At 39.2% G+C, this 12,564-nt stretch overlaps 1 protein-coding gene and 1 pseudogene across 2 annotated transcripts in view; both read left to right on the top strand.

The window, feature by feature from the left end:
* SYTL5 (synaptotagmin like 5) overlaps window positions 1-10,351 on the top strand; it is a 199,995-nt gene extending 189,644 nt beyond the window's left edge. Inside the window, exons 15-16 of the mRNA XM_081043045.1 lie at window positions 145-289; window positions 5,735-10,351. Coding sequence (XP_080899171.1) covers window positions 145-287 — 143 coding nt within the window. The 3' untranslated portion in view covers window positions 288-289; window positions 5,735-10,351. The remainder of the gene's footprint in view (window positions 1-144; window positions 290-5,734) is intronic.
* A 491-nt stretch (window positions 10,352-10,842) lies between these two features.
* LOC308494736 (ATP synthase subunit O, mitochondrial-like) lies at window positions 10,843-11,467 on the top strand (annotated as a pseudogene). Its single transcript has one exon. The product of its transcript is annotated as an ATP synthase subunit O, mitochondrial-like (transcript).
* Window positions 11,468-12,564: the final 1,097 nt, after the last annotated feature.

Raw genomic sequence — 12,564 nt, 5'->3', positions numbered from 1 at the left:
TCTAACACCACTCACGAGATGTGGTGAGAACAAGCCAGTGAAGGGCTCTCTGATCAGAAGGTCCCCTCAGAGATCAATAGGTGTCTTCCAGAAGACCAAAGCATTTCATCTGTGAAGTATAATACTCCCTTTTCCCTTCTTTAGGTGTGAGTCATGGGAAGAACGTGGATTGGATGGACTCTCAGGGGGAAGAGCAACACGTTTGGCAGAAGATGGCCGACAATCCTGGGACTCCTGTAGAGGGTATACTCATGCTCCGTTCCAGCATGGGGAAGCGTCAGCTCTAAAGGTACCATTCTCCAAAATGAGGCCTCCCAGAACTGTCTGGCTGCCATTTCCTACCAGTAGCATGCTTGGGACCTGGGATTCCTCTTCCCTGCCATTCCTCATCTGAGGGCATTAAGACATGAGGGGAGAGATAGCAGGGTAATGAACATTTGGGGTCTTGCTGAGGGTCTACAAAAGCACGTATCTGTACATGTTCATGGGCCAGCACCTTCTTGATTGGATGATAAAAAGTGTACCAAACTGTCCTGTTAACAAGCAAATTGTGCAATGATTCATAGGCTTTATACCATAAGGGAAATGGTACAAACTTATTTGACAGTACAATTGAGATTAGGAGTCCCCCAAATTTTTCTAGTCATGAGTTAATTTAGTTTTCTTCAAATGGTTTGAGGGAAAAGGGGGGCACTCAGAATGTAGATCACTTGAAGAGTAAGAAAGGGTACTGGCTACCCTTTCCTCACCCTGGGAATCCCCGTGATCTAAAGAAGTCATTGTAGGGATGGTTGCTGGGGCAAGGAGGTGACCCTGTTATTGTAGCAATCTTGTGGCTTACGTAGGTAAGTTTTCAAGATGAACTGAAAAGTTTTTCTTTGGTGACTGTATAATTTATCATGTAAATCAGCCCATTTTTCAGAGTGAGAAGAGTTAACTCATTACACCAGAACCGGGATTGGCCTGGAATATTGGGATGCAGGGTCACCCTAGTCACGACCTAGCTATTAGAGAGGTCTGTTATAAACATGTATTTTATAAAATGTTCTAAGTCATGAACTAAAAGGGAATGAAATATAATGTACATTTTGAGCCCTACTTGTGTCGTGTCTACTGATACTCCATTGGTCAAAGGAAGTCACATGGCCAAGCCCAAAATCAACAGGCAGAGAAATACTCTCTGCTCACAGTGAAGCCATGGCAAGAGTGAGGATGCAGGAAGGGATGAAGAATCATGGCCAATAGTTCAACCTGCCATACCTTCTGTCACCTGGTCTTTCAGATGCTTTAGCCCCTGAACTTAGACGCAAAAGTAGTTAAAGCTGAAAGCAGCCTCCAGACTTAGTTCCTCATTTTGTAAATTCCAAATCTGAACCCACGGAGCTGAAATGACTTGCCCAAGATCATATAGAAGTTGTGACTGTATCTGGACTTCAATCCAGGGTGTGACTCCGAGGCCAGTGTTCTTTCCACTGTTGTCTTTGGCGTGATCAGGGTGGACGGGGGGACATAGACGAAGGGAGGCGGAGTAAAGTCTGATTATTTGAGTATGAACATACCTGGCGTGATCAGGGTGGACGGGGGGACATAGACGAAGGGAGGCGGAGTAAAGTCTGATTACTTGAGTATGAACATACCTGACCTGCTCTTCTTTTGGAGTCATCTTATAGCCCCTCAACTCATTTTTGTTTTATTTGAATTCATATAAAATCCTTAAAAGGATAGAAACTGAATTTCCATAGTAGGAAAGCTAGAATCATCTTCGGGCTTCTTCTAGCTTATTATTTCGTATTCTAAATTTCTTCTTGAATTTGGAATACATATTTAAGAATATATTTAGCATTATTCTTAGTAAGAGAATAAGCAACCCATTTTCAATATTATTTTTTAAAAATAGGTTATCTAATTCTAGAAAATGGAAGTTAGTGGTCTAAGGGTAGCTTCCTACTTATGGCACATTTTTTAGAAACTCACACCCATATTCCTATGCTGCCCTTCTTAAAAACAGAACACAAAATATGTAAGATCATCACTTTTTTTTTTTATAAACTTTCCAGCAGTTCTGATTATTTTCTTTTTCTGTAGAAATAAATTGTCTTCAGACTTGATGTGACTCATTCTTTGTTTTTAGGTGAGAGGGGTGATGGTGAAGTCTGGGGACATCTCTAAAAAAGACAAAATGAAGTGGATTTATTCACTAATAATAAAAGTGGCAAAGTAATAAATTCCAAATTTTATAACTTGAACTCAAAACGAGCGTGAACTTTATGTGTTCAGAACTTTGCCACATTTAGAGCAATTCTCTGTATCATGGTTTCATAAAATCCTACATCTAACTGGGTATTTCCATTATGCAAAACCCAGCGATGTAGTCCATCAGAAACCTGTTGGTGTTGCTCTCAGAAATAAAAGGTAAATTGATCTTTAGGTCACTCTTTTTTACTAAGGATGCTGTAGAAGTACAAATAATATTTTTAAATATAGGTAATACATGTGAATGTCGCAAAATTCAAGTACTTCAAAGTTGTGAAAAGTAACTCTTCCTTCCTCCCCTTCCATATTAGAATATATTGACAACCTCATTCTTTTTTATGACTACAGGGTATTACATTGTAGATATATACCACATTTAACCAGTCCTATCAAATGCCACATTAAATATGGTTAAGTAAGCTATGTTTGGTGGCTTTTATAAGCAGTCTTTTTTAAATAAGCAGTGAAATTCAATACACACACAGGCACACACACAGAGGGTGCCAAAAAACTGTACACACATTTTAAGAAAGGAAAAAACTGTATTAAAATTGTAATAATGTATACCGTTAACAAAAGATGAATACAAGTCACGTTTGACTTCTGCAATTACAAGAGGGGCTCAGGGGCAGCCAAATGGCTCAGTTGGTTAGAGCACAATCTCAAGCTCTGAACAATAGGGTTGCCAGTTCGATCCCCACGTGGGCCAGTGAGCTGTGCCCTCCACAACTAGATTGAAGGACAACGACTTGGAGCTGATGGGCCCTGGAGAAACACACTGTTCCCCAATATTTCCCAATAAAAATTAAAAGAAAACAAAGCAAAACAAACAAAACAAAACAAAACAAAAAACAAGAGGTGCTCAAAGCGGTTACAATGGGTGTAATTTTAATACAGATTTTTTTCTTTCTTAAAATGTGTATACATTTTTTTGGCACCCTCTGTATATAATGCAGCTGTTTCACTTTGGGATATTCATCCTAAAGATAGATACATATGTAAGAAATGAGTACATACAAGGGTTATTATTGCAGAAGATTGGAAACAACCCAAAAGCCCATCAATAGAGGCCATCAGTACTATCATGTATGCTTAATTTTTCTGTCATTAGTTGCTCCCTCTCCTTCTCTGTTAAACATTGGTAAGTGTTAAACATTGGATTCTTGTTTTGTTTTGTTTTGAGATTTAATGAATGTATTTATGAATGTATGATTAATTTCATTGCTTTCACAATTTTTTATAACATTTTTTATTAGTTTCAGGTGCACAAAACAATGTAATAGTTAGATATTTATCATTTATATTCCTCACTGGATTCTTGAGTACTTGTTCTTTCTTCTCATTTTCTACATACTCTCAGGTATTATTATGTACTGTGCTCTTGTGGTTTTATGACCATTTATATGCTTCTCACTTCAACTCACATCTCCGACCGAGACCCTTCCTCTCAGCCCCAGACCCAGATCCAACTGCCTATTGGACATCTCCACCAGGATAGCTTATGTTTTCAACATATTCAAACTGATCTCTTCATTCCTCCATCTGCCTGGCACCCACGTGTTTCTACTCTAGTACATCCTGACTCAGTACCTGGTATTGTCATCCACTCGGTTATACTAACTAGGTACTGGGTAGTGATCTTTGATTTATACCGCTCCCTTACCCTGAGGCAAAATTAATGAGGAAACCATATTGACTGTACCTCCTAGATATCTCAAAAGCCTGTCCAATTCTTGCCATCTCTATGCCGCCACCCTAGTCCAACCTACCATCAACCTCTCTACAAGTATTACAAGTCTCTTAGCTGCCATGTATGCAGCTATTCTTGCCCTCCCCCAATCCATTCTCCATACGATGGCCAGATTTTCCCAACATGTTATTTTTAAATGTTAAAGCATACAGAAAAGTTGAAATGATTTTTACAGTAAATACCCTTATCCCCACTACCTAAATTCAGCTTCTACCATTAGCTATATTTGCTTATCATTATCTGTCCATCCCCAGAGTGATCTTTTTTTAAAAAAAAATGTAAATCTGATCATGCTTTAAAACCCTCCGTGGCTTTTCATTGCCCTGACAATAAAATACAAATTCTTCCTCACAGCCTGTCAGACCCTGCATAAGACAGTTGCTGCCTCCTCTCCGGCTTGCCCCAGGTCATGCCTCCCCTTCCTTTCCCTTCAGTCACACAGTGCATTTTTCTGCTTCTCATTTGTGCCAAGCTCCATCCCATCTCATGACCTTTGCAAAGAATCTTCTTGCTTCTCCTCACCAGCCTCATCTCCGTTAATCATCCAGGTCTTAAATGTTACCTGCTCCGGGAAACTTCCCCTCATGACCCTCTGCCTGACTAGGTCACCACAGCCTGCTTCTATTTCCCCTTTACTGCACATATCACTATTATAAGAAATTATTGATGTAATGAGTCTTTTAATGCCTGTGTCTGGTCCCTCCCTGCCATATCCCTAGAATGTAAGATTTATAAGGGCAGAGGCAATATTTATATATTTTCACTGCTATATTGTACTTAATTCAGAGTAGGTAACTAAAAAATATTGGTGCTTATAAATAGCTAGAGATACCAAATATTTTGTAAAATTCATTAAAGTGTGGGTAGAAAAAGGAAAAATAAAAATATTGGCAAAATAAGTGAAAACGAAAACATGTAACATCATAGAATGTTAGACCAGTTGGCATCATTAGAGAGACCACTGTTTCTAACTTCCAATTAACAGATGAGTAAATTGGAACCTACGCACATCAAGAAAAATCTCTGAATATGATGACTGATTGGTCCTTTGAAAGCAAGCTTTTACAACTAGTGTAGTTACAACCCTAGACAGTTCATCCCAGCCTGTCTCAGAACAGATAAAAGCACCAAGTGTGCCCCCTGCCCATAATATCAGTTTCTCTAAAGAAGAGACCATGGCCTTGCCTGAAGCACCCTGCCCCTTGTTTGGAGATATCAGTGCTCCATTTTCCGTCAGTTGAATCAGACAAGTTGTAAAGGGACATGGGCGAGCTTAAAAGCCTGATATTATCCATTTACTTTGTAAATAGTGGCTTCAGGACAAATGGAAGATTCAGTTTATCAGCTCTCATTTAACTGATGTTGTTACTATCACTGAAATCATAAAGATGTAGGTTTTCCAGGTCACAAAAACAGTGATATTTTTGGTGTGTGGCTCAATAAACTTTCATTATTTTTTATTCATTTTTATTCAAAAGAATTTGCTTCCTTCTCACAAAAATTAGATAACCACACCACCAACAGCAGCAAAGTCCATAGAGCTACACTAATGGTGGAGAGTCCACTGGGTATCCCCAATGTCCCAAAGGTCATTGGAGAGTCCACTAGGTATTCCCAATGTCCCAAAGGACGAGAAAAGGTAGAAGAAAAAATACTCAAAACAAATACAAAATCCATGATGACTTTGGGGAGACACATGACATGACAGTTTCTGTCTTCTCTCATTGTCAGCTGCAGATGTATGTCAGCAGGATCAAGTACAATTTAACTGCGTAAACCCTCATACCAACTCCAGCACCTTAATTGTACCCTGACTGTTGACAGCAATCAGCACATTGGATTCCCCATCTGGCAGTGCCGTCCAGCACACAGCACTAACACATTCATTTGTATCGAATTTGACCAGGATTGTGACTATTTTGTGATTGCGGGGGTAACAAAGAAGATGAAAGTCTATGAATATGTTACAGTCATTTAGGATACGGTGGATATTCATTACCCTGAAAATGAAATGACCAGCAGTTCCAAAATGAACTGTATCATTTGGAGTAGTTATCATAAGAACCTATTAGCCAGCAATGACTATGAAGGCCCTGTCATCTTATGGGATGGATTCATAGGACAGAGGTCAAAGGTCTATCAGGAGGAGCATGAGAAGAGGTATTGGAGTGTTTATTTTAGTTTGATGGATCCTAAACTCTTGGCTTCAGGTTCTGATGATGCGAAAGTGAAGCTGTGGTCTACCAACCCAGACAACTCAGTGGCAAGCATTGAGGCGAAGGCTAACGAGTGTGGTGTTAAATTCAGCACCTCTTCTAGATACCATTCGGCTTTCATCTGTGCAGATCACTGAGTCCCCTATTGTGATCTTCGTAACACTAAACAGCCAGTCATGTATTCAAATGACACCGAAAATCAGTTTCTTGCGAGTGATAAGGAAATTGTCTCCACCTCAACGGACAGCCAGCTAACGCTGTGGAATGTAGGGAAACCATACTGTCTACGTTCCTTCAAGGATCATCTCAATGAAAAAAACTTTTTAGGACTCGCTTCCAATGGAGGTTCCATAGCTTGTGGAAGAGAGAACAACTCTTTACCTTTGCTATAAAGGACTTTCTAAGACTTTGTTAACTTTTCAGTTTGATATGGTTAAAAGTGTTCTGGACAAAGACCAAAAAGAAAACAATGGTATTTTGATGGGACTTCATATTCTTGGCTTCCTTTTCCTTAAACTTACACAGATATATGACTGGTGATCATTAAATACTTAAATAACTAGTGGGTGACAGCCCACCTGATTCACAGTGATATTAATCTCATCATCACCTACTACCCTAGAGAGAGAGAGAGAGAGGTTTATATTTGGCGGGGAGGAGAAAGCCATGGAAGAAATAAGGACAAACCCTACTTTTAGAAGCAAAATGGATCGAAATATGAGGTGATCAAAAAATACGGTGATTGGTGAATGTTTAAGTTTTAAAAAATTTATTACAGTGAAAGACGCATTGCCATTAATGCCCGTCAAAATACTCCCCCTCACTTCGAACACACCCCATCGTTCTTGCCACTTTCTGAAGCAGTTCTGAAAGTCCTCTTTTGTGAGTGTCTTTAGTTGCACTGTCGTGGCTGATTCAATGTTCTGAATCATTTTGTCTTCGGGGAAGAGCCAGAAGTCTCACAGTACCAGATCTGGTGAATAAGGTGGATGAGGACGCACTATAATGTTTTTATTTGACAAAAGTTAGCATATACCAGAAACGATGTGTGACATGGAGCACTGTCATGATAGAGGATGATTTATGGCACACTTTGAAACACTCCTTCTCTCAACCATAGCTCACGCCCGACTAACTGCACCGAACAAGTTGAAACTTGTCACACACTGTCACTAAGGTTCAACACGCCGCTTCCCGTATTGAAGATCCCCTGCCTTTCCATTAGATGGCACTCGGCAGCAGCCTTCATCGTATTTTGTGATCAAGGTTCACATCACTTCTGGTACGGCAATTTCTGTCAAAAACTCTGCAGTGTGTCCTCATTCACCTTATTCCCCAGATCTGGCACCATGCAGCTACTGGCTCTTCCCCAAAGTCAAAATGACCATGAAAGGTAAACATTTTGAATCGATTCAGGACATCAAGGCCCTGCTTTTCCTGGATGCTTGGTTAGGTGTTAAACATTCTTTGTACAGTGAAATGGTATCCAGTACACAGCAAAAATAAATTAAAAAAAAAACATTTTGTACTATGTTACCCATTGTACGTGTCAGTCATTTATTTGTTTTTAGGGTGTTAGTCACTTATTTATTTGAAGCAGGAATTTCCTACATCATCTGAGTAGATAATAAATATTACAAAAATTAATTTTATAGAGAGAAAGGTCCTTTTTTTGTTAACAAGTTGTGAAACCTACAAGGAAACCATCTTTCTTCCCCTTTCCTTAACACCCTCTTCCAATGTAAAGTCTGTCTTTTTCTGTGACCCCATGTCAGGGAGATCAACCGGCCTTCCTCACACAGATATTGCTCAGAATCATGCTTTTTAGCTACAGAAAGAAATTTACCGTTCTGTCAAAACAAATTCCAGAGAAATACAAACTACTGCTGTCACTATGAGGAATGCATAGCGTTTCAGAGATCATCTGTTGTACTTCATTTCTAGAATTCATCAAACTGTTCCAGTAAAAGGTTCCTTTCATATTTAGAAAAGGGAAATAGAATATGTAATTAATATTGCCTATAAATGACAAAACACTCACATTCAGTAGGTGATCCTACTTTTCAGTTTTTCTGCACAAGATGAGACTTGTCTGTATTTTGCTTTCCCTTTTCTCTAAATGAAGCAGAAATTAATATAGCAAGCAAATAAAATATTTCATTGTAATAGTTAAAGCAAAAATTTAAATCATTGGCATATTTTTTGTCCTTTCCTGGTATTCATTATTTATAAATGGACATTTTTGAAGAGATATCATTGACTTTTAGTTGATGTAAAGAAAGATAATCTAAACTCCTGAATTTTTCTGCTTTTGACCTTCCTCACCACCCCAATTAATTTGTCCTGCTGAATTCCTAAATATCCTCTTACATTGTCCCTCTGACTGATGGGGTACATACCAGCCCCTTAGGAAATGCCCTTAATGCTTTTTATCCACATAGATCACTGGAAATAATATTAATTTTCAGCTCTTTCCTGTCAACCCTAAAGCCAGCTCTGTTAGAGTTATTTGCTTGCAAAGCATCTGAATGCACGGAGCTAGGTTGCAGGGTGGAGGGTATGGGGGTGCAGCAGCACCCTGCTGCTTCCCAGGGTGCCAAATTATAAGGAATACCAAACATCCTTGAAAAGTTAATGAGGTGGCGAACTCCTCTCAAGAACATTATGGTATTAGCGGAAGAAATAATGTCTGCTTGAGTAGATAAGTGAGAAGAGGACCTCATGCCTGAAGAGCAATTCATGGTTGACAAATTCTAACAAATACAGGTCTAGTTAGAGGCAGGCCTGTTGTTTTGCCGAATGAGGTTTACAGTTTGGGACAGGCACAAATTGCTAAGGCCATAGGGAAAAATAGTTTGCTTCCATTGGGGATTTCCTTTGTATCCATTCTACCAGGATACATCTATTTATTCCTCAAAATAAATGTACAAATATTTCAAAAACTTGTGAGAGGAGCACCACATCATCAGCATAAGAATTAGTCCAATTCTGATTGCACTGAGTCCCCATTCACGGATTGAGTATAATTGTCATGGGAAGGCTGTTTTTCTCTGGGCCTGAAGATGAGTCCCAGTGTGTAGTGCGCCAGAGAAGGAAGACACACTTCCAGTTTCCTAAGAACAGCAAGGGATCAAAGTCACTGGGACATTAGAATGCGGTCTCTTCTTGGGACGAAATAACTGCCAAAGGCTGGGTCACCTACATGTGAGTATATTCATTTCTGCTTTGTCCCTGGCACCTACCTTCTTTGGCTTCCAATTTATTCTCCTAAACTCCTGCTCTGATAGGAAGGTGGTCTCTGTGTTTTATTGTTTTAAAACTAATAGACTTTACTTCTTAGAGAAGTATTAGGTTCATAGAAAAATTGAGCAGAAAGTACCGAGAGTTCCCATAAACTACTGCTCTCTCCCCTCACAAGCTTCTCCTGTGAGTAACATCTTGCAGTGGTGTGGTACATTAATTACAATTGATGCACCAATATTGGTACATTATTATTAACTCCAGTCCATAGCTTATATTAGGGTTCATTCTTGGTGTTTTACAGTTCCGTGGGTTTTGACAAATGCATATCATGTACCCACAATTACATTATCACACAGGATAGTCTCACTGCCCTAAAAATCCCCTGTGTTCCAAACCTTGGCAACCACTGATCTTTTTACTGTCTCTGTAGTTTTCTCAGAATGTCATATTGTTGGAGTCATACGGTATATAGCCTTTTCCTACTTGCTTTTTTCACTTACCAATGTGAAATACAATGTTCCTCTATGTATTTTTGTGCCTTGATAGCTCTTTTGTTGTTGTGATAAGAGCACTTAACATGAGATTTACCTCTTAACAAAATTTTAAGTGTATGGTAGTCTTTGTTTTTAAGTAGACACAGAGAGAAAGATGGAAGAACTCTAAGAAACAGTAACAATTTTTAAAAAAAACTCTTGAGACGATGGAAAGTTTGCTTTCATTTTGCTAGTTTAATTGGTTTTATTGTTGGCTACAAAGGACGGTTCCTATTTACTTGTCTTGCCATGTTTAGTGCAAAATTAGTAGCAATACTGAAACACTTAACATGCCTACTTCTAAGCTTCTATGTGGAATCTGTACCCCAGACCAAAGCTTTGTGCCACCCTGTACTTCCTCCAAAGTGTAATATCTTTTTCATTAAATTCACTTTCTGAATATCTCTAACGTGTTCAATTGCAAGTTATTCCTGAATACTTGAAGATGGATTGTGTATGTTTAAAGATTGGTTGTATGTCACCCATTTTGCCTGTTTTAATACTTATTTGTCTTTGAAGAAAACCACATTTGCTGAATTGACACACACAGATTAGATGAGTGTCTGGTTTCTGTTTCTAAAAGTAGGATTATGTTGAACAGCTCTTTTTGGTGCTCAGCTATTCAATCTGACCCTCATTTTGTTTTTTGCTCACCTGTAAATCTGAAGTTTGGCACCATTGCTCCCTTTGCCCTCCCCTCAATAAATCATGGTTGGTGACAAGGGAAAGGATCCAAAGTAGCATTTATTGAGCACCTACTATATACATCAGGTACTTTACAAATTGTTACCTAATTTACTAGCTGTGTTTAAAAAATACAAAGGGACCTACAGCTGCCCTGGAGAAGATGGCAGCCCCAGTAGTGTCCAGGTTCTCCCGGTAGGTGCGATGCTTCAGTACATCTATAGTCAGGCCATTTACTAAGCTTGTGAGGCCACCTGTTCAGATATATGCCACTGCTCTGTATTCTACTGCATCTAAGCAGAATAAACTGGAACAAGTAGAAAGGGAATTGTTGAGAGTAGCACAACTCTTGAAGGAACCCAAAATGGCTGCCTCAATTATGAATCCCTATGTAAAGTGTTCTGTTAAAATGAAAACCCTAAATGACTTGACCACAAAAGAGAAGTTTTCTCCCCTCACATCCAACCTGATGAATTTGCTTGCTGAAAATGGTCGCCTGAACATTACCCCTGGAGTCATTTCCGCCTTTTCTACCATAATGAGTGTACACCGTGGGGAAGTACTTTGCTCAGTTACCACCGCATCTCCTTTAGGTGAGGCCTCTCTTTCTGAATTAAAAACGGTGCTGAAGAACTTCCTAAGTAAAAATCAGGTACTGAAATTGGAAGTTAAGACTGATCCATCAATCATGGGTGGAATGATTATCCATATTGGGAGAGAAATATGTTGATATGTCTGCAAAAACCAAGATTCAGAAGCTGAGTAGGGTTATGCGGGAGGTTTTCTGAAAGTAATTGATTTTCTGTCAGGGAAAATTCTTAAACTTGGAGCAACAGTAAAATGCTTCCCGAACAGGGAAAAAAAAGACAAGGGACAAAAAAGACATGAGTGTTTGAGAGGTTAAGTTGCCCAAATTCTCCAGCTAGCATTTCAGATCCCAAAGTCAATGCTATTTGTACTTCATCAAACTGCATCCCAGATAGAAATTCTGTGCTTTTCATGAACTAGAGACTTGCTTCTCAAAGTGTGATTCACAAACCAACAGCGTTAGCATCACCTGGGAGTTTGTTGGAAATGAAAAATGTTGGGTCCCAAGCCACACCCACTAAATCAGAATATTCAGTATAACAAGATCCTTAGTCGATTTGCAAGCACAATGAACTTTAAGCATTGATGTAGAGAATATGGCAAAATGGATCTTGCGACTTAAAGTACTTGATAATTATGACTGTTGCCCACTAGTTGTTGATGTGACTATTGGCCTGAGACACCCCATCTACCAGTCTTTTCTTTGAGCCTTTTTTCTTCCTCAATTTTGATTTCTCCCCATAAACACATGCTTGATGACTGACATCCTTTATATCTTTCTTGTTCTCCTGTAAGTATCCTGAAGTCATTCCCCAGGCGTGTAGTCTGACCTTGTTTCAGAGTACCTGCAATGAAGGCCTGGATATTTTTTTACTTTAGATAAGTCTTCCAACCTGCTGAATCTAATCAGAACCAACTGAATCTAGATACAATCTCTTCTAAACTTGAGGAAGTAGAGCCCCTAAAAGCTTTATTACATAATACTAATCACATATGGCGTCTCTTCTGTTTTTAGTCTACATTTAGCACTAGTGTTGCGGATGAAAGTCAGGTATAGAGAAAAGCATGTGGATACCAGTTTGGCTTAGACCAGGGAAAAATGTGAGGCCTGAGTCAGGAATGCATTTTTGTTAATCCAGCCTTCAAAGGGGGGGATGTACAATAAGGAACACTGGGTTTGACGGTTAGGAGACCTAGCTCCTACTCCTAGCTCTGCTGCTTACTGTGGCTTTTGAGCAAGACATTTCCTCTCTCTGAGGCTCAGTTTTCTCTATAAAATGTGGGGCTTGGATTAAGT

Source organism: Rhinolophus hipposideros (assembly GCF_964194185.1).
Source record: "Rhinolophus hipposideros genome assembly, chromosome: X".
Classification (NCBI taxonomy): domain Eukaryota; kingdom Metazoa; phylum Chordata; class Mammalia; order Chiroptera; family Rhinolophidae; genus Rhinolophus; species Rhinolophus hipposideros.
Note: the sequence above shows the minus strand (reverse complement) of the source record. Positions and strands in the feature narration are given on the sequence as shown.